This window comes from Anser anser, assembly GCF_964211835.1.
Source record: "Anser anser genome assembly, chromosome: 10".
Lineage (NCBI taxonomy): Eukaryota > Metazoa > Chordata > Aves > Anseriformes > Anatidae > Anser > Anser anser.
Genome location: NC_139730.1, coordinates 847,451 through 868,775, shown reverse-complemented (window position 1 = coordinate 868,775; position 21,325 = coordinate 847,451). Strand labels below are relative to the sequence as shown.

Here is a 21,325-nt window from a genome sequence, read left to right as displayed (position 1 = left end):
CAGTCCTTTTTGTGGAAAAATGGCCAGATGTTTCTTAGACATGAAGTGTTGAAGTGAACTCAACTCCTAGACTCCCCCTACCTCACTCCAGTAAGCTATATTTCAGCCTGTGTCTCTTTTGATGTGCCTCTTTTGTAATCTTTCAAGCATATGTCGTTCATCTGGCACTTTGCTTTAGGCCTTTGTTGTGGCATGCCTTCGTAATCACCACCGACCCATAAGCAGACAAACAGATAGCAGCTGCGTTAGAAGTTCTAGCACAGAAATGCTCTGCGGGCTCCACACAGCGGCAGCTCTTACCCAGAGGCTGCTCAAAGGAGTGGCTAGTAAGTTCCAAGTGATTTGACCTAGGCAGTGATAGGAGAAGTAGCAGACTGTGTTGTTAGCTGCCTCTCTGCTCCTCAGCCTTCGTGACTGCCAGCAGCCCACCTCTGCTTTTTGCCAGAGCCTGCTGCTGAACACTTCTTTCAGAGTACCTCTAGAGGATACAGACCCCTTTGCATAGTACTTGGTCCGTAGTTTTGGAATGTAGCATTAATTTACTCTGAATAGAACCAGCAGTATGTGTGCCAAAAATATTAGTGTCATCTTTGTCGTAGAGGTTCTTAGTTTTTTTCTACAGAATTTTTCATGTCTCGAACATTTGGGGTGAATCCTTTAGGTTTGAGCTAGGGAGGAAGTAGTCATATGACTGGCTTCTTCCCTTTTCTACCATCCATGTTGCCTGAAGCTGGCTGTCCATACTTTTGAATAGGTCACTGAGATGATCATTGTCAATGAGTTACATATTTAGATTAATTTCTGAAGTTGTAACATGTTACAGCTGACTCTAAAGAGCCTCATGGGCTCCTCTTTCAAATGTAGCAAGTGCAAAAACTGGGGTATCTTTTGCACTGAGGGTCTGTGGTGTATAGAGATGAGGAAAAGTAACCCCATAAGTAAAACTGTTACGCATTGAAAAAAAAAAAATCATGGTCTGTGAGGATACGTAGATTCCTCTCTTTCTTTTAGCAATTTTCAGTGTTAAGATTTGTATTTGCTTCAGGAATGCATCTCTGTCCATTGGCACCAGCTCTGTGAGTGTAAAACTTCAAACACAAGGTACGTACGTGCTCTCCTGATCTGGAGAAACATTAATACTGAAGATACACAGATGAAGACACTGTTAACTGATAAAAGGACAGGTTATGTTTGTGTTTTGAAGCTAGGTTTTATCTTCTCCTTCAGCACTTCCCTCTTGCATCAGCTAATTAGGATGATGTACTGCAGGTCAATATATGTTCTGTGACTGGATTTTTTGCTGTGTACCTTTTTCTAAGTGTATGTGTATTTCTTAGGAATTGAACTGCTCCTACAGTGAAATGTCAGCCCATGACCCTGAAGAAGTGCTTCGAGCAATTCTGTCATCCCACCAGCCGGACAGATGCAGGAAAGCTCAGGCATTCATCACCACGCAGGGTCTCCAGCCTGAAATTGTGGCGGAGTTAGTGGCTGAAGAAATCACAAAAGAATTACTGGCAACTTCAGAAGGCAAAGGTAGTAAAGGGGCTCAGTCTTGGTTTTCAGCTTAGCATTTTTGGTTTGTAAATATTGTATCTTTGCATCTGAAAAACAATCCTTGGTCTCAAGATACTTGAGTGCTAATAACAGTCAGAAATGTTTAGGCAGCTCTGAAAGGTTTTATACAGATATTAAATTTAGTTGCCTGTTTTGTGTCCAGTGTGGTGTTGCAATACTTAAAGTTTTTTTGATATATTTTTTATGGATGTAAATTTCATGGTTAAAAAAAAAAAGGCATAAAGTTTTTTAATCATAATCTTTGAAGCCCCACATCATCTGACTTGGAAAGACTTATGTTAATTTTTATGTGAAAAGCATGGCCAGATTCTCCTTTTTTTCTTTTTTTTCTTTTTTTTTTTTTCTACCCCTTTGAGAAATGAGAGATGTTCCTTGAAACAGAATTTATCTGGAGGGCTTTTGTATTTGAGGAACTTTTAGTTTGCCACAGCATTAACAACAAAGTTACGTAAGAAACAGTGATGGAGATTTGAGAGTCCAGGTGTGCTTTCCTCTGTCCCTACTTTCTTCCACTCTGCTGCCCCTCCGTTGCAGACTTGCACCCTAACTGCTCCCCTTGTGTCAGTTCACTTGGATTAGATGATTTGTTTCACATCCATCGAAAGAGTCAACTTACTAGCCCAGCAGAAAACAAAAATAAAGAAGAGTTTTCTGTTGAGTTTGTGAGTTGAACTGGTTTGTGGAAGAGTATGAGTCGGGGTCACTGCCAGTCACTTGTTGGATTTGTGAAATTCTAGGTTTCATTACAGTAGCAGTATGGGTGTTCTGTAGGATTTCAGTGGATCAAACTGGCAAAGTAGAACTATCAGATATTCAGCAGTAAGGTCAAAACCATCTTTAGAATTGTAGTTCCAAGTCATAGGTCAGTGTGGATGAGGTTATTTTATTCTTATTGTTTTTCTACTAATGCAGCCAATCTCTCCTGAACAGGTAGCACTTTTGGCATAACTCACTCTCTCTCTGCGTACAGGGCAGAAACAAGTTTTGAACCCCGCAGCTGAGAGTCAGGCATTCCTACAGCTTGCTAAGCTCTGCCAGGATCACACGCTGGTTGGCATGAAGTTACTGGATAAAATTTCCTCTGTACCTCGTGGGGAACTGTCATGCAGTAAGTAGATGGCAAAAAATACTTGATGGTAACTAGTGCATCACTAAGCATAGCATTGTTTAGTTTAAAGTCACATCACAAAGAATAAAAACAATGCTGATGGAAGCATCTATTACTGATCTCAAATTTGATGTTAATAGATATGAATATATGCACAACAAATAAACATATTGCTTAAGTATCACCTGAATTTATTTTCCAAACAAAACCCATTTTTTTTTATGCTGATAGCTGGGAAATACAGTCAGTGAATTACCTGAACTTCTGTAGTTACATTTTACAGAAGATGGTTATGGTGGCTTTCTTCCTATTAGCCACAATTAGAAATAGCTTTTTCTTTTTTTTTTAGTCTATTTATTAAAGTGACTTTTTGATCTTTTGTTACTGGAATTGGTTTTAAACATTGCGGCTTTATGGAGATCTTGTCATTGAGTTTGTAACAAAAGGTGCTTTGGCAGCTAACCAGCAGAGGCAAATTGAGATCTCCTACTTACATACTTTGACTGTTTTTGTTTAATTTGTTATGGGCAGTTCATCTCTGAGGAAAACGAGAGAGGATATGGTTGTAGTGTGAGTTGTCTCATGAGTATTAGCACTGGCAGAACTGGAGAACTTCCAACAATATTTTGTCCAGAGTGGTGAGGAGAGAGTGTCTTCTAGAACACTTCTGCAGAAAGCGAAGCAAGGTTGAAGTTGGTGCTGATTCTGTTCCATTAGAATCCATCTGTAATACCGGAAATTTGGAATACCTTTGTGAGAAAACAGATAGTTAAAAGTACCACGTTCCATGTAGCCTTTATGTCCGTAACACCTTAGTCCTGTTGTCAGATCTTAACTTATTCCTTGATTTGTCTGGTTAAGTAGCATAGGGGTGAATATTAGTGTTTTTATGTATGACTGACTGAAAGTAAGGAAAAGACTAAGAGGAAACAATGTTGGGAATCACCGAATTGTGCTGGAGCACTATACCTCTTAGAATGAAGCCTCTGCTAGAGTACAACATTTTTACAGATGGAGCTGTAATTAGTTTCAAAATACGTTGTATAGGTTTATGACATTAGCTATATTCTTTTCAAAAATCTGCATTTTTATGGAATTGATGAATGACTTTTTTCAAACCCAGATGCGAAAGTTGTGGCTTTCTTCTTTCAAATGGAGAGCTGATTGCCAAAAGTGGGATGCTGATACATTCATTGTATGTTTGTCAATCAGCTTTTGTTGGAGGAGGTTGGAAATTTTGTATTTGGAGAAAATAGCATTTCAGAAAATGATCTAAAGCCCCAGACTTCAGCACAGGCTGGGAAGCCAAACTGAGTGCATATTGCTGCAGGAGCTATAACTTAAAGTTGCATAGGCCAGAGCCATAATAGCTCAACTTTCTATCCAATTCTGCTGTTTATAACAGGAAAGGTTGTGTATCCTCTGCAGAGATGGTATCAGTTTTGTAGACACACATTGTTATCCCCAGGTTAAGACTACAACATAGGAATTAATTTCCTCAGTTTATGAACCAAAGTACCAGAGTTTTTGTATTCTTCAGTTACAGAATTGCTGATTTTGGCCCATAATTGCTTTAGTTTGACTTGCCACATGGAAGGAATCACTAGAGTCCTCCAAGCAGCACGGCTTCTCACAGATGAACATTTAGCCCCTAATGATGAGTATGGACTTGTGGTATGTATCTTTGATGCCATATGTGTATCTAGAGGCTGTATGAACATTTTCTTGCGTATGTCAGCAAATAACTTTGCTCTGAGCAGTGCGTGGGGAGCAGGTGGGTAGCAGAATGTAATACAGTCTTTCACTTCTGGTTGACTGGTCTTGTCCTGCCTGTCTCTGGAAGCTAGAGGTGAAAGCTAAAGCTGGGTTTTTGGTCTGATGTGTGCATGTCCTAATGGACAGATTTTTTTGTCACAGAATCTATTAGAAGACTTCACTGGAAAAATAGAAGTGGAAGAGTGAGATGGCAACAGTGTAGTAAATCAAACAGAATTTCGAAGTGATTCAACAACTAGTGAAATGTGACCGTTTTTATTACCATGCTGTCACACATCTTTTAAACCTGTCTTGAAAAGAATCCTGGATTCTGAGCCATGCTCAATACAGTGGTGTTACTGCAAGAGGGAATGTACTGAGGAGCCTAGAAAGTCCACTGCATATTTATATTTGGTAAAATGATACCCTTTCACCTTACAGTAAAAAAGGTGCAGTGGGTTAGATTAAAAATAAATCCTCTTGGCTCTAAGGGGTTGTCTGCCTGCCTAATGCAATACAATTAGCTTTACCATGTAGCTGTATCGGCTGGTACAGCACTCTTGCCTCGTGCGGCCTTTTTCCTGCCACAGCACTAACAGCTTTGTGAGAAAGGACTTTTCTGCTTTACTTTGAGCTGCATACTTACACTGTTATTTCCACAGGTTCGTCTTCTTACTGGAATTGGCAGATACAATGAAATGACCTACATATTTGAACTGCTGCATGAGAAACATTACTTTGAAGTGCTCATGAGAAAGAAATTAGACCCAGTAGGTGGAGGGGAATAAAGCTGGGAAAAGAGAACTGTGTGTCTGTGTCATAAACTGATACTTATACAGCAAGGTGGAATTATTACTGGAGTCTAGGAAGTGTTATTCTAGTTCCACAGTGGTAAATTAATTCTGGGTTTTATCTGGTTTTTAGTTGAACAAGTTTGTTCTAATTAGTTCAGTGCTGCAACGAGAACAGCATTGAAGCTGTTTTTTTCTTCTAGTTTGCTGTTTCATGAGTTCTTAGAAATCATAAAATAGTAAATATTTATAGCTTTATTGTAATATAAATAATTCAGTTTTAACATTTATTTATAAATAGGTGCATAGCTACTGGATTTTAATGCCTGACATAACCCAAGTGTAATATTCCCATTATGTCTTAAAATATTGTGGAGAACCCTCAAAGACTGTTCTGATACAATTTTACAAAAAGTGATCATTATAGATTTGCTTGTGAGTACTAAAATGTGAATGAAAAAATAAGCTCTTCAAATCTTAATCTGTTATTCCTTCATTTGACCAGAGTGGGACACTGAAGACAGCTCTGCTGGATTACATCAAGCGTTGCCGCCCAGGGGACAGTGAAAAGCACAACATGATCGCCCTTTGCTTCAGTATGTGTCGAGAAATTGGAGAGAATCATGAGGCTGCTGCTGGCATACAGCTTAAACTCATTGAATCACAGCCATGGGGTGAGTGGAAGCTGCAAAAACAAGAAATATGAGTTTGCATATAGTTCGGTACGTCAGGTTGCTGCTGTCTGCACCACACAACTGACTGAAGGTGGAATACTTCTGAAGAGTTAAAATGTACCTTAATGTTGCATATGCTATTACTGTTTTAGAAGGAAGACATCGTGGGCAATTGTAGTTTGGATTGCCTGTGTTGTTCTGGTAACATCCATTAAAATTCCACTGGCTGGAAGGAAGGCACTATTCTTGCACTCAGTGCTTTATCTGGCCACTCTGTTACTTTTCAAAGAGTTGAGATTTTGGGCTCTTACTGTAAGGTAATCTTCCAGTACTGCTGTGCATGGGAGGAGGAGGTAAGGACACATGCATGTTTTCTTCACGTTACTAGATGTGATACAATGTAGGTTTTAACAAAAAGTGTATATATGAAGTGTTGACTTTTTGTGCAAAGTAACTCGTTTACATCTGACCTTAGTGAGTTCCGTACAGCTGGGAGAGTGCTGTGGAGCATACAGACATCTCGGTGTGGAGCAGTTAGTCAGTACTGTAACAGCAACTAAAATAGAAGCTATGTCAAATGCTTTTCTGAATTTATCTGATAATAGTTAGAGGTTGTATCTACCACAAATGTATGATTTGGATTTCTTTTTGGTCGTCAATCACATGACTAGGTTCCTGCAATGCCTTTGGCTCATAGTCAAACAGATACCACTACTCCTTTGCAATCTTTCAACTTTTTTTTTTTAATATAAGAAATCTTTTTTGCTGCTTTCTGAAACTATAGGAGACACAGACTTGGTACCAGGAAGTATTTTATAGCTTATTTTGTCACCTGTGTAAATAATAAGTTTTTTCATTTTTTTCCCCATTTCAGAGGAGTCTCTTCAAGATGTTGCAAATTTAAAGAAACTGCTGATGAAAGCTCTGACTCTCTTTATTGATGCAGCAGAAAGTTACTCTAAGGTAAAACAACATGAAATTGTATGACTTCTATATAGCACATAAGGAGTGAGCTGAACTGAGAGAACAAAGAAAGCTGCTCTAGGGAGGATGTGCAGAATCCCATCCCAGCAAAAATTAAGCAAAAAAAATCTCTTGCTCTGTCATTTCAGCAGTATCCCAGCAGTCTCAGTAACATTCTTGTATCAGAGTTGTATAGTGTTTCCTTTTAAGACTTCTAACAGCTGGGATTACGATTAGATTCCCAGTTTTAGAGGAGTGACCATGAGCTTAACTGCTTTACTCTAAGGACAGGTGAGAATAGAACAATATAAAGAGTGTTTAAGAACTGGTGTGGTTAGGATGATGAAAGAAATATTTTCAGTGAGTGAAGCTTTATTTAAAACTAATGGAATATGATAAAACTGCAGTCATCTACAAGAGAAAATACTAGACAACTCTGAACACATTGTTTCTGTCAGCATTGTTTGTGGTTTTCCTCCAAACATACTTCAGCAGCTTGTGTTTGTTTCTACTACATAGGACTCCTGTGTCCGACAGTCCTTGCGCTGCAGTCGGCTAACAAAGCTGATAACCCTCCAGCTGCATTTTCTGAACACCGGTCAGAGCACTATGCTGATTAACCTGAACAGGCAGAACCTGATGGAATGCATCATGTCCTTGCCTAGATTCTATCAAGTAAGCTTTCTCATCTGTTTTTTTTTTCTTTTTTTTTGAAAATGATTGCTTTAAACAGCAGGTGCCTAAGCACTCTGCTCCTGTGAGCGTAATGCTCAGAGGTAGGTCAAACTGAAGATGTAGAATATTTAAAGTATAGGAATGTTTCTGTACAAAAGTAAACTCTTCCGGCTTAGTAATTCCAGCATCTGTTCTCCCTGAAGGCAGCTATTGTGGCTGAGGCTTACGAGTTTGTTCCAGACTGGGCTGAAGTTCTGTATCAACAAGTGATCACCAAGGGAGACTTCAATTACTTAGAAGAATTTAAACAGCAAAAACTACTGAAGCCTAGCATATTTGAGGAGATTGCTAAGAAGTAAGTAGTTCTGTGGTCAAACTGGGAACTTTCTTTTCCACAGACTAGAAGAACAAGTTGCATGTTTAATGGAGCGCAAGTCATAGTATTGTTAAAAACTTTTCTGTGACAAAGTATGGCATATAGGGGAGCTGAGATCTATGTTCAGTTTCTTAAACGTATTGTGGAAATAGCACTGGATCTATCATCACTGGCAGCCTTTTCAGTAGTTAAAGGGGGCTTATAAAATGATGGAGAGTGACTTTTTGTTCGGGCAGATAATGACAGGAAAAGAGGGGAGGGTTTTAAACTAAAAGGGGAGATTTAGATTAGATGTTAGGAGGAAATTCTTCACTCAGAGGGTGGTGAGGCACTGGAACAGGTTGCCCAGAGACGTTGTGGATGTCCCGCCCCTGGAGGTGTTCAAGGCCAGGCTAGATGAAGGCCCTGGGCAATGTGATCTAGCAGGTGGTGTCCCTGCCCATGGCAGGGGGTTGGAACTGGGTGAACTTTAAAGTCCTTTCCAACCCCAGCCATTCTATGATAATTTTTATTCAGCAGGATAAGTACGGTACCTTAAGGCTGGTCATACTGGATCTTTATAAAATAAATCAGAGCAAAATAAACAGCCAAGAGAATCTAATATATGTGTTGAGCCTCTTAAGAAATACAGCTCTTGTAGCAATGGCTATAAGGCTTTCTCTTATTTCAATTTTATGTAAAATTATTTTCAGGGTTAAACAACACCCACCTGCTGATGCTGCTCTGAAAAATCTGAAGAAATTGCTTGCTTACTGTGAAGACATCTACATGCAGTACAGACTGGCTTATGATAACAAGTTCTATGATGTGGTAAACATGCTCCTGAAAGATGCACAGACTGGATGTTGTCTTAACGACATGCTATCAAACTAGAATCCATCCATCCTCCATGAAGTAGAGACTGACTGACAGTACCAGTGCCACAACTTGCATGGTTAGTACCGATTCTTTAACAGCTATTTTATCAATTACCTGCTTGTAATGATATGCTGCTATGTGAAAGTAACTCCAGAAAACTGGTGGTGGTTGTAAATATTTAAAATGCTGATACTGTATTAACCTAAAAGCGTTTTGTATAATAAATCGTACTGTTTACAAAATACTCGACTAATGGCAAATACAGGCTGGAACAGTCGATGATGAACCTCAGAGATCCAGCAGCCCTTTAGTTTAGGGGCGTGGATGATGGATCGCCATAGGAAATAAGTAGAATTAGCAGGCTCCTTTGAAAGTTTTAGGTGCATGCTAAATAACCTATTGTTTTATGTATTCTCTGATTCCACGCTCATTAGCCTGTTTTTGTTTTCTAGCTTAAGTGATAAGCTGAAAATCTCATACAACAGCATGTACTTAACGTAGTTGCTACTGTATTGGCATGCTTAGACAGGCCTACTGGGCAGACAGTTGGTATTGAGGCCTTAACAAGAGCTAGCAACCCAGGTATTCTGCCACTTAAATCTTTGGGGTAAGTTTAGAAGACCAGGGACATGTAGCAGGATAATACCTGAACAGTGCTTCACACAGCCGTCAGAGTCTATCTAATCCAAAGACTTTATCTCCTGCGCAAAAGGGGTGGGAGGGACTGTAGTATAAAAACAGCTTCGAAGTAACATTAGTCACATTAAGCAATGATACTGTACTATCTCTAAATATTAAACATTATCCTAGCAACAAGGTTGCTATGGCAATTGTATTTTTAATTAGCAAAGGCATGCTAAGTTGGATTTCTAAGTCGGATTTGTATCTTAACAAGCTCCCTTTGGTTGCTGAACAGTCACGCTAGCAACCTTTGCATATGACATATTACTTGCATACGGGTATATAAAGTACAAGTCATAGCGCCTTTGATACACCTTTAATAAAAGATTAAGTAGCAAAGATTATGCCTGAACAGAACACTGTATTTAAAATTCCAGTTCTAGTCAGTCTCATAAGACTAAATTAGAATAATCACAGCCAGCTCAGTCTAAGTTAAATGACGACTAGCAGCCTTTAAAGTTCAATTTAAAAGTTCCTAGCATGAAAGGAGAACCTCCTTCTGCAAATCCCTAGCCCTGATTAAAAATTTGGGACCGCTAATACTGGGAAGCAGAACTCCTGCCTTGTAGAAGCACATGTATCCTATCCATATTAGGAACAAACACGTGAGTAAGCCGTAAGTAAGTTGTAAATGCAAGACTGACTTCTTATAAGTGTCAACTGCCAGCTGGAATAGAGCTGCGCTGTTAAGGAGGCTGCCCGAGACATTTCTAAGGTGAGTACAAGCTACTGACCTCAGCACTTCCAGCAACACGGATGTTTAAGTTCACTGTGGAAATGCAAAAGTATTTTGTTTATCAGCAGCAGCTGTACATCTTAATTTAAGGAAAGCTGTTTTACAGGAATGAAATCTTGCACCTCTAACACCAGAGAAGCTGCAAGACAGAGCAAAGTCTAGACTTAGTAACAAGCAGCCAGCAGTATTCACCTCATTTTTGCAACTCTCTTCAAGTACTTACATCGTAGTACGCTGAAAGAACAGGTCCAAAGACAGCTATAGTGAAGTCCTCACAATAGTGATTTTTATTAAATTAGTTGCTTTATAAAACATTGCAGATGTCATAATTGTTAACGTAACAATTTGCCCAACTGTAGTAACTGTTGCAGTTTGCTAAGCAAGTTTTTTTTTTTAAATGAAAGAAAATGGCTGAGTCGTGAAAGATTTACCACAGCCCATGAGAGACCAAAAGGAAGTCTTGTTTTTTACACTTAAACCAGGCAATTAACTGTTAAAGAATACCCAACCCATACAGCTGCATTAGTAGAAATTTAGATAAATGGAAACTAAACTTCATACTCATCTTTTTTTATTTTTTCAAATAAGGAACTCTTTCCTTGTTCTGACCCAAACAAGTGTTCTGTTTAAATGTCAAGCTTTGAAGTAGTGGGTATCTCAAGTGATGCATTCCATGTGCAGTATCCTTACGCTGAAGTTAGCAGTTTCCCCTCACAATATACTGAAAACCTCAAGCTCTAACTTAAGACAAAGCAATTGTAATACTAAGTGCACACCATGCCCTTGCTGCAAACTGCTTTTGTTCATCAAACAATTCATTCAAGGAGCTACAGTTAAGGCCATGTCATTGAACTGTGCTGGTAATAATACTTTGCCTTTTTGAAATTCATTTCCAATTTAGTGGCTGTTACTATAAAAATCAAACAGCAACAATACCGTTATCAGAATGCTGTGTAGTAGTTTTTTAAAAATTTTATTTTACTGTAATTTATACAGTTTTTAAATTTCTTCATTCTAACCCCTTGAGCACAAACCAGGAATCCCAGTGCCTTCACACTGGCCTGACAAGAGTTAAACCACCAGCACAGAGATACTGCAATTTTGATTGTAGCATTTGGCAGAATTTAAAGAAAGAGAAGTTGTGCTACATGTTTAAGGGATTACGGGCAACAGAAAGACAATAGAAGGGGAGATAAATGTCACATGAAGTCTTCAAAGTCTTGTACGTATTCTCCATCATATCCTCCATAATCAGCCAGGTCATCTTTCATAGTAGCCTTTAAACCACCTCCAGGCACAACACCTTTTTTCTTCTTTTTGGCTTTACTTTGCTTAAAGAGGAAGAAGAGCATGTTTACTTAAAAATCCACAGTAATTTGTCATTATTTAAATTTGAGTAACGCCTCTCGTTTTTGAGGTATGAACACTTGCACCATGTACTCATGGTGAATGCACTGTTGCAATGATTTCTGCAGCAGCATTTCATCCACAACACAATCTATTCATAGTAAAGCTATATTCCCGAGTGTTCCACAGCTCCCTACATCACATATTTAACTGTTTTGTCATTCATCCTATTTCACCTAGACTCTAACCAAGTAGACTAACTATGCGTCCTGTTAATTTTACAAAACTAAACAAGTATAAAGCTCTGCCTTACTGGACTGGTATAGTTGCAGGTTTCAGTAGTTAGCCAAACTAATTTAGAGGAAAAGGAGAGAGCATAAGAATAGAAAATATACATACTTTTAAACTTTTTTGGTTCAGTAAGTCACAGGCTTCTCTCCAAAGTGCAGTACATATTAAAGAAAGAGTTCATTATGTTTACCAAACTCTAGACTTAATGCAGTAACACTACATAAAATTTGTTTGTATTCTAGTGCTTCAGTCATTCCTGCAGAGGTCCTATAGAACTGGCATAATAGAATAACATCTGCCACTGAAACACGTTGTATTTTAAGAGTCCCATTTTTCATTTACAAGCTACTACTTACAATAATAATGCACTGCCATTTGTTTTATATCAATCCTCCAGTTTGATTTAAAACATATTGAGAAAATTGTATTGACAATGATGTTTTCTGTTTAATTTTATTGCTTTCTAATGATTCAACTAATACTTCAATTCCAACTGACCTGGGATTTTAAATTTATAGTATAAAACATGATGTTATAATTTGCATCAGTTAAACTGTCACATCACCTCTAAAAACTTATTTTTCCTTGCCTATGCAATTACTGTTCCTTCAGTTTGCATGACACTGAGAAAATCCCAGCTATCTGCTATTCAAAATGACAAACTTTGGCAAAGAGTTAAAGTTACTTCCCTATATTGGTATTATATTGACATTTAACTGTAACTGAGGCTGGCTTCCATTCTCAGGGTATTGGCATAAGTCATTTTAACTCCAAGGCAGCACAGTGTAAAATGGAACAAGGTTATCATGCAGGTAAGATGCATGTAAATTAAGGGACGTTTTGCCTGTGGTCTCTAGATTCAGTAAACTGATTATCTCACACATCTAAGAGTATTTATTTAGTTCTAAAACAGTATCCAAGACTATCATTTCATCTACTACTACATGTAACAAAATCAGCAGTTCAATTCAGCATTAGACCTATTTCCATTTTCCAGGAGATCATCGTCTTTAGCAGATAATGTTACGGTTACAGAAAAGCGTAGAAGCCTTACCTTTTCTTGTTTTTGTTTTTCACTGCATAGTACTGTCAAAGAATTTGTGATCTTTTTCAAATCATCAATTTCCACTGCATTAGGGAAAAAAAAAGAAAAGATTCCTTATCACTATTGATTTTAGAAGGCAGTTAAATAATTTATCATAAAAATTCTATCAAAAAACTACGGAGGTGAGCATCAATAAGAAGTAAATACTGGCAATTACTTGATATAAAACAGCAAAATACATACTGGGTAATTCTGAGCCTTTTGATGACAACTGCTACTCACATGGTCCCTAATAAGCAGCTTGAACGTTCGGGAAGGTAAGATTTTGCAAATTCAGAGTTAGCGAACATGTGAGCCTTAGTAAAGAGACATTTGAAAAAAATCTAGTACTATGATGTAATACAGTAAAATAGGGACTGTTTTAGACACACACATGAAAAGAAGCAGCGGAATATTAATAATAAATTATCCACGAGATGGCAAGTCCTTCACTTTAGAAGACCTGGAATCCATTCGAAATGTATGTTACTAGCTTCAGGCAGCCAACGATCCCTGTATTTATGCAGCACTAAATAGTATCAAGTTACCACTTTGCTGAAGGACAACATGTGTACGGTACAGGAAAAGATCTCAAACAATGAATTCACCAAATACTTCAGCCTACCAGAACAGTGGAAACAAATTAGTTCAGTTTATCTGTGTATAGTTACATGCTGAATTCCAGAACAATTTATTTTGCAGTCCCTGAATTACATTATCTCAATTTTATAATAGTTTCCTTCCAAATTGCTACTCGAGTTTTCCGGCTCAGAGAACCATTTATTTTCCAGAAGCTGCTTCAGGGGAAACATGCGACATTTGTATCAGCAAAACAATTTACACTTTTAAAGTGACTGTACTTAACTGACTTGCAGAATGGCTCTAACAGTACAAGCACGTGATCCATAATAAAGTTTGTTGGGATGGAAATTGGATACTAGGTCAGTGAAACAGACTAGACTAGACTTTATTTAGTATAAACGGCATAGATTAATCTCGATTTAAATTTTACTCACAGCATGTTTTCAAATTCAACCCCATTACAATTTTGGCAGTACAGTCTAGAAGTCTTTCACTTAACTTACATGAAATACATACGTCTCGAACTAATGCTTCCAAAAAGCTGGCATAATGTAATGATTTTTCATATTGTGTAATTTTTTCTTTTAGTAGTTTGCCAAATTCCGTAAAGTCATCTTTTGAAGAGGGATTCATGGCATCTATTCCACAAGTGTTATTTACACCTGCAAGGAAAAACACAGGTTTTAAAGAAAACATCAGCTGTAGGCCCCTAAAAGATGACACCAACAGAAAACAAGTAACCCCATTCACATTCAGTTCTTCACTTCTGCTGAACCTTTGCAAAACTAAATCTGAGGTTTTCTCGCTCCCCACTGGCTTCTGCCAAACAAAGGCTACCAGCCTGAGTCACTAACCTGGACCTGAAAAGACTTTGCTCTAAAGCTTAGTCATTTGAACCAGCTATTTCTGAAGCACTTTGCTACATGTAGCACTTCTCCCCTTCCAGCCGGTCAGTGCAAAATGTAATGGGTTCTTTGCAACTGTTCTAAAGCAACCCTTCCTCCCCAAGGCACTGCACTCTTTCAGAAGATACGCAGCAGAATTTTCACTGAGTAATAAGCTGAATAACCCACTTTAAGCAAGGAAGCAAGCTTTCGTGTTTGAAGAATGCTGCTATAAATCAGCGCCTTTGCCAGCTGTGTCACAGCACAGAGCCAGAACAAGCTGCAGTAAGTCTATTTCCAGCTACCCAAGGAAACAAGCTCACTCCAGTAACCTAGCCGGCCTTCTCGACATCTAGCTTACTACACAGATTGCCCGAAGTAAAGCATGCGTGCGTTATGCTGCGCCACACTCGCCCAAAGCCTCATCAGCCTGAAGCCCGCATTGTAAAGCAGCTGAGAACATCAGACAGCACTCTCTTTCTTCACATGCTCGTCTTTTTATCAGAAGCATAACTTAGTTGGGAAATTCAGTCAGCCATCTTTTTCCTATACCGTTCTACCAAGACTGGTAAGGAAAAGCACCTCACAGCCCAACGGTGTTTCTGCAGTTCTTGCAGCGAGTGCTCAGTACCAGGATATGCTTCCAGTAGCTTGGCTTTAAAACCCACGTTTGTTCTCAGTAACACAACCTGCAGGTGCTCTAACAGTCAGATCCTGATCAACTCTCTCTGCAGGATCCCCGCACAGAACTGAAAGCTTCATTTAGGGTGCGGTACTTCTGTCATGTTACAATTACACTGAGCGGGGTACAACACACTTACCGAATGTTTCTTTTGCTAACTCAAGGTCTGACTCCTCTTGCAATTTCTTTAGCCGTAGTTTGTCTGCTAACTGTTCTTCTGGTGTAAGTTCTCTATGTTCCTCTGGTGCCTCTAACTGAATTTAAAAAAATGTATATAGGGGAACATTATATTGAGCAGAGGTATTACAGGAAATCATTTTTTTCCAGCGCCACTCAAATAGCTTCTGCCTGAAGTCAATACACCTCATGTACAAACCTGAAAGCCATCCCAATTAATCATAGCAATGCCTATTATTTAATAAATTGTTCATTTTAACTAAGTTGTGCCTTCCCCCTTCTCATATAAGTTTTACAACTGCATGTTTTACCATGAGGTGCATGCAAAAGAAATGGAGATAAGCATTATTTCCATAACCCAATTAAATTTCAGAGAAATTAAAGCTGACATCCCCCAGATGTTAAGCACAAGACTCAAGTTTGTTTTTTCAGACTACTCAAGGCCTTCATAGGCCTTGTGGAACCTCAAAAAAAAGAAAAGAAAAAACAGAACAAACCCACCCTTTAAATTTATGAGACCAAGAAGAAAAAGTAATTACCCTTTTTTTAAGCTCCTCTTGCTTTTTCTTTTGTTGTTTTTCTTTTTCTTTTATTTTTTCTGCTATTTTCTTTTTTTCTGAAACTTTGGGTTCTGTAAAACATTGAACAATATGACACTCGAGGTTTACTTTTTTTTTTTTTTCCAACAACCAGAAAACCACTAATCAAAGAGAAAGCGACAGAGCTCAGTTGGCACAATCTGTTCGCAGAGAGGGTTAAAAGACACGCTTTCTCAAAACCAAAATTCATCCTATTTGGAAAGTGGTTTTGATACCTCAGATACACTCGGGACAAAACCAGCGTCTTTTCTGATGCTGCACACAGTGAAATGTATTCCTTTTAAGTCTCACCTTGTTTTATCTCTGTCTCCTTTACTTCCTCCTCTTCCTCCTCATCATCCCAGTTATCCTACAAAGTAAGTTTTAATTAAGGTGAATCTTCACAGGATTCTTCTACAGATGATTTCTACTTTTTTAGATAAACACAAAGAACGGCAGTTTACATATAGCCTCTCTGAATGCTCATGCATCCATTAATCTGATGTATTTGATTTAAGAAGCAGGGGTAAGCCATTAGAGCTGTAAAATAAGGACGCTACTTTTGGGAGCGGACCACAATGTTTCAGGAGCTACGAAGACGGCGGCTTTTATTCAAAGAACTGCAAAGTTCCTGTCAACAGAGTTAGAAAAGCAAGTCACAAGCTGTCAGATCAACATCGCACAGTAAAACATGACTTTACTGTAGCTCCTGTCACTAAACGTTGCACGATTCCGGGACGCCACCGGAGGCGTTCACGCAGCACAGCCACCGCTGGAGCCAGACACGCGGCTGCAGCCACCTGCAGCAGGACGCTGCGCCACCACCACGGGGCCTCCCCCCCAAGGTGCCCGCTGCCCGCGGCCACCGGTGCCCCTTCCACCGTGATGGAAGCGTCCGTGCGGCTGCTGCACGAGGGTGAAAACCACCCGGGAACCCGCTGGCCACGGGGCTGTGCTGTGAGCAGGAGAGTGGCCGTAGGCAGACGGGCGATGCGCGGGGGCATCCTGGTGCGGGAGCACCAACGCGCAGCGGCCCTCAGACCACGAGCCCGCGGCTTTTTCCTGAAGAGAAGGAGCTGTCAGAACACTCTTCCCACAAACACATCACTGGAACGTTCTCGATCACTTCCTCGAGTGCGTTTTCGGACCGCCCCAGCTGTGGTGTCTGCAGAGGTTCTCTGCTTTCAGTTTCCACCTTGGGCACGCTCCTCGCGGCCGCGCTCCTGTGCCCGGACAGGCGACCCCAGCTCAAAGCACGACACGGCTCAGGTGAATAGCAAGGAAGCACTTCTCTAGAAGCGACCTGTTTCTGTCACCTGCAGACTTTGCAGCAGTAATCCCACAGTTCCTCCTGACAGCCATTGGGGTAGGGTTTATGGGAAGACGTTTTTTCCTAACGCCACTCCAGATTCTGCTGGATGGCCTGACCTCCACATGGGAATCAGTGCTCTAAAACTGAAGTTACATGCCGAGCACCACAAGGCACACACACCAAAAGTTAGAGCCAAGAAACCTCACAGGCGTCTAATTTTAGTTCCCCGTTTCAACTGAACTTGCAAGCTTAAAAGATTACGTTTGACAAGGCGCAGCTCACGCGAAGATCGCGCAGCCCGTCAGGACATCGCTGTAAGCAAACTCACAAACCGAGTCCTGGACTTGGTCATTTCCACCTCACAACAGTGAAGCAAGCGGTCATCCAGACTACTCATTTCGGGGGCTGGCATCGGCGTGACAAAGAAAAAGACGGAGACGGAAGAACGCAGCATGCGCTGCAATGTGCTGATCCAAGCAAGGAAGACACCCAGCCACCAGCTCACTCGAGTTAATTGGCACTTGTAAGAGCTCCAGCTTCCCTTCCACATTCCAAGAACCTGACTTGAATTTGCAGCGGCATTAGTTTAGCTCATATCTAATTAAGAGTTTGTTACACCCATGTCCATTACTGCCGTACAAAGCCTGCTGCCTTATCCCCTGCCCTCTCCTTCACAGACGGGGGTTTTAACATCAAGTGCTCCCTAGTGCAAAACCCTGCGAGGCTGAAGGCAGCCTACCCGCTACGCAAAGGGAGCGGTGGGCCCGAAAGAAACGACGGCATTTCATTCCTGCACGTGGGTGACTTCTCCAGGGCCTCTCGCACCACGACAGGCGCGCTCACAGCGGGCTGGCCGGGCTCTGGGCCGGCACGCGGTGCTGGGTTCGGCTCGCGAAGCTCTGCTGATGAAGCAACACAGAAACGGCAAAAACCAGAGGGCGGCGTGACCACCCCTCCGCCGGCACGACCTCCCCCTCGGCTCGTAGGTGGGATTTTCAGGCGTCGACTTTTCAGGTCTCAACTTGAGCTGAAGAAACCTCCAACTGTCAGGAGCCGACCCGCAGCGGAGGGATCGCGCCCCACCGCCGCCAGCAGGCTCCTGGCCGGGCAGCATCCAGACATCGGCCACCCGAGGACTCACTTCTCAGCCCGGTGCGCCAACACCAGCGGCCTTCCAGCCGGGCTAACGCCATCTCGCTTCTTCAAGCTGTTTTTATTTAAGCAACAGAACATGATTAATATATTGGAGGTGATTTTGCTGTCTTTGCTTTTTTTGTTTTTGTTTTTAACTGGCAGCAGGGTGGAGTCCCAGTTACACCTATTCCTGCGTTTTATAAATTTCTGTGAACACTTGGAGGAAAAGAAAATTAGTACTGAATCTTTGTGCTGAATACTAAGTGATTCAAAAGAGGACACTTATTGCACAATATATCCACTAAAGTAGCATAAAACTTTGAAGTATTTCAACAATGCTCATTTACACGTACGTAACTGAACTAAGGGCACTGAAATCATCTTCCTTCTCAGGTAAATAAACCTGCGATGAGAGCAGCTCTCACACTTTCATATGCACTTTGAACACATGAAAATGCACATTCTCCCCCCCCAAAACCAGAAGACATGATTTGAGAACGACAGGGACTCCACTATTGCGATTCCCAGTTGTACCTGGGCACCCTCCTTCACCAAGGCTGTTGCCTGTGTAACAAGCAAATTTCCCAGTTTTGGCTTTGTTGAGCAAAGAATTGCCCAAGAGTAAATAGATGAACGTTCCCTGGCAGGAGGCCCGTCTTCTGGGAAACTTGTGTTCTGGTAACATTTGAGAGTAGTTTTATTACTTATGAAGATGCTAATTTTAAACCTGGGGAAGTCAAGATTTCCTGAACTTTAAGTTACTTTAGGTTCATTACCAAAACAACTTCAGAATAAACTCCAGAATCTGAATATATAAAAAGCATTCCAAAACACAGCATGCCCGCGTTAAGACAAACTATGCGGAAAACACCTTGCACTTATATTTTAGACCACGTAATTTTTCTTCTGCAGGAACTTCTCCAGGGCTGACCCTGGCAAACGAGGTACCCAAACAAACCTGAGCTACCTCCCTAGCTCAGCTCTGAGATCTCGAGCATTTGTAAGTAAGAGCCAACTGAAACAAAACAGGACAGCTTCATCTGCTGGATGGGTCCTTCTCTCCAGACGCAGCTCCAGTACTAAAACTGTAATCCTTCCGAAAGGGGGAAGTAGTTGCATTCTTGGTACATGGGGGAAAACCTTGTTCTTTTATTAGAACAGCCATAGGAAGCACAGGTGTCGCTAGGGGAATGACAGCTCGCAGTCCAGTTCGCTTGGACCCATTCCATCACAGCAGGAAAGTTTCCCACTTTCAAAGAAAGGAGAAAAAGCAAACTTCACAAACACAGTAGGTCTGATATATTTGTACATGTGCACAAACATATAAAGATTAAATACAAATTTCTATACAGACACACAGTCCCACTCTAACCACACTTTTTACAAATGACTGCAGCCACTGCATACAGAGATACCTCCACTTACTTTGCCTGCTGTAATGTGACATCTGTGATAACTACAGGGTGTGGGCATCACTAAATTCACAAAGTAAAATGGACAGCCTGTAACTTACAAAAAATACATATTTTTTTTAACAGATGAACTACTCTTTTCACACTACCTATAAAAACAAATACCCACTCTGAACTCCAAGGACAACTGAGTCAGTGTTTTTCAGAGATTCTGCTAACGCAAGCGCAGGCTAAACAACAAAACGAGCAAGTCCTCACCTAGTAAGCAGCAATTCTCTAGTTAGAAAGCTTCATACCTGTGACCGTAACGGAGCAAGCAGGTCGCCTGGTGAACCACCAGGAGATTGCCTAGTATCTCAGAAGCTTGATTTGAAACAAAAAGGTGTTTTGCAGTTTACCTATTTCCATTCCTCCCACTCTTCAAGCACCTTCCTTGTACATTTCCTGACATTATTTCGCTCCCTGTCTGCACGTACGCTAGGCACACTGAGGTTTCTGTGTCATCCACCACCCAGAAACCTGGCTTGCTAGGGGACAGCTGGAATTACATGGAAGAAAACAAACTTTTAAGGAAAGTCAGCTTTCGTAGGTATGAGAAATGAACACCCACACGCTTTGACACCAATTCTACGCTCACATTGCTCCTCAAACGCACCAAAATTCAGTTCCAAACAGCGCCTTAAGCAAACATATGTTAAGCGACCTATTGAACGTGACACGGCCTAGTAACACCGCCGCACTTTCCAGCTGCGGCCGGGGCCTGGGAGTGGGAAAAGGGGTGGCAGAGACACGCTGCCACAGCCCAAGCTTCCAGCCAGCAGAAGCAGCAGGGTTACGGTGCTGCTCTCACGGAACCCAGCCCACCGGGACGCCACGCTCAGGGCTACGATGACCCAAAGCGAGCAGCCACCAGCAGCCAGCCGCCCGCGGAGCAGCGCCCAGAGCCCGGCAGCAGCGGGGGGGGGTCCCGGGCCCCCCCTCACGGCCGGGCCCCCCCTCACGGCCTTGCTGCGGCCCGGGGACCGACCCGACCCGCCCCGCGGGAGGGCCGCGGGCAGCGCGGCCTCGGCTTCCCCCGGCCCCCGCCCGCCCAGCGCCGCCTCCCGGCCCGAGGGGCCGCGGGGAGCCCCCCCGGAGCCCCCGATCCCGGCCCCGGCCCCCCCCATGGGCCCCTCACCGCCGCCTGCCCCGAGCCGGGCCGCGCCGCCTGGGCCCGCGGCCCCCTGAGGAGCGGCACCGGATGGCAGCGGCACGGCCCCGGCCCGCGGCCCCCAGCCCTCAGCCCCAGCCCCGGCACCTTCACGTCGTCCTCCTCATCCTCTCCGGCCCAGCGGTCGCCGGCCGCCACCCCCGGCACCAGCCGCTTCGCCACCGGCTCCACCACCTCGAAGCTGTCGGCGTCTGTGGGGGAGAGGAGAGCGGGTGAGCGGCGGCGGCGGCGGGGGGGAGCGCGGCGGGGCCCGGCGGGGCGCGGGGCCGCCACCTACCCCACGAGTCCGCCTCCGCCGCCATCTTCCTGCCGCGGGCCGCGGCCGCTCCGCAGGCGCCGTGAGTCAGCCGCACCAGAGCGGCCCCAGCCAGCGCCGCGCGGGGCACGCCGGGACGGCGGCGGGATGCCCGCCCTGCGCCCCGCCCGCCGCCGGGGAG

General features: G+C 42.3%; 2 protein-coding genes across 3 annotated transcripts in view; one reads left to right on the top strand and one right to left on the bottom strand.

The window, feature by feature from the left end:
* SPG11 (SPG11 vesicle trafficking associated, spatacsin) overlaps nt 1-11,406 on the top strand; it is a 36,300-nt gene extending 24,894 nt beyond the window's left edge. Inside the window, exons 32-40 of the mRNA XM_083850329.1 lie at nt 1,338-1,536; nt 2,549-2,686; nt 4,227-4,360; nt 5,104-5,211; nt 5,738-5,906; nt 6,781-6,869; nt 7,389-7,544; nt 7,748-7,899; nt 8,613-11,406. Coding sequence (XP_083706455.1) covers nt 1,338-1,536; nt 2,549-2,686; nt 4,227-4,360; nt 5,104-5,211; nt 5,738-5,906; nt 6,781-6,869; nt 7,389-7,544; nt 7,748-7,899; nt 8,613-8,793 — 1,326 coding nt within the window. The 3' untranslated portion in view covers nt 8,794-11,406. The remainder of the gene's footprint in view (nt 1-1,337; nt 1,537-2,548; nt 2,687-4,226; nt 4,361-5,103; nt 5,212-5,737; nt 5,907-6,780; nt 6,870-7,388; nt 7,545-7,747; nt 7,900-8,612) is intronic.
* EIF3J (eukaryotic translation initiation factor 3 subunit J) lies at nt 10,460-21,325 on the bottom strand. Of its 2 annotated transcripts, none has more exons than XM_083850361.1 (8): nt 21,166-21,325; nt 20,976-21,079; nt 16,133-16,190; nt 15,782-15,873; nt 15,205-15,319; nt 14,003-14,161; nt 12,888-12,961; nt 10,460-11,526 (listed from the first exon to the last, which is right to left on the bottom strand). In XM_083850361.1, exons 1-8 carry the CDS (start codon nt 21,188-21,190, stop codon nt 11,395-11,397), a joined length of 759 nt encoding a protein of 252 aa, XP_083706487.1. In that variant the 5' UTR covers nt 21,191-21,325; the 3' UTR covers nt 10,460-11,394. The 2 variants fall into 2 exon arrangements, with proteins under 2 accessions (XP_083706487.1, XP_083706488.1); XM_083850362.1 differs by having other exon boundaries at nt 11,510-11,973.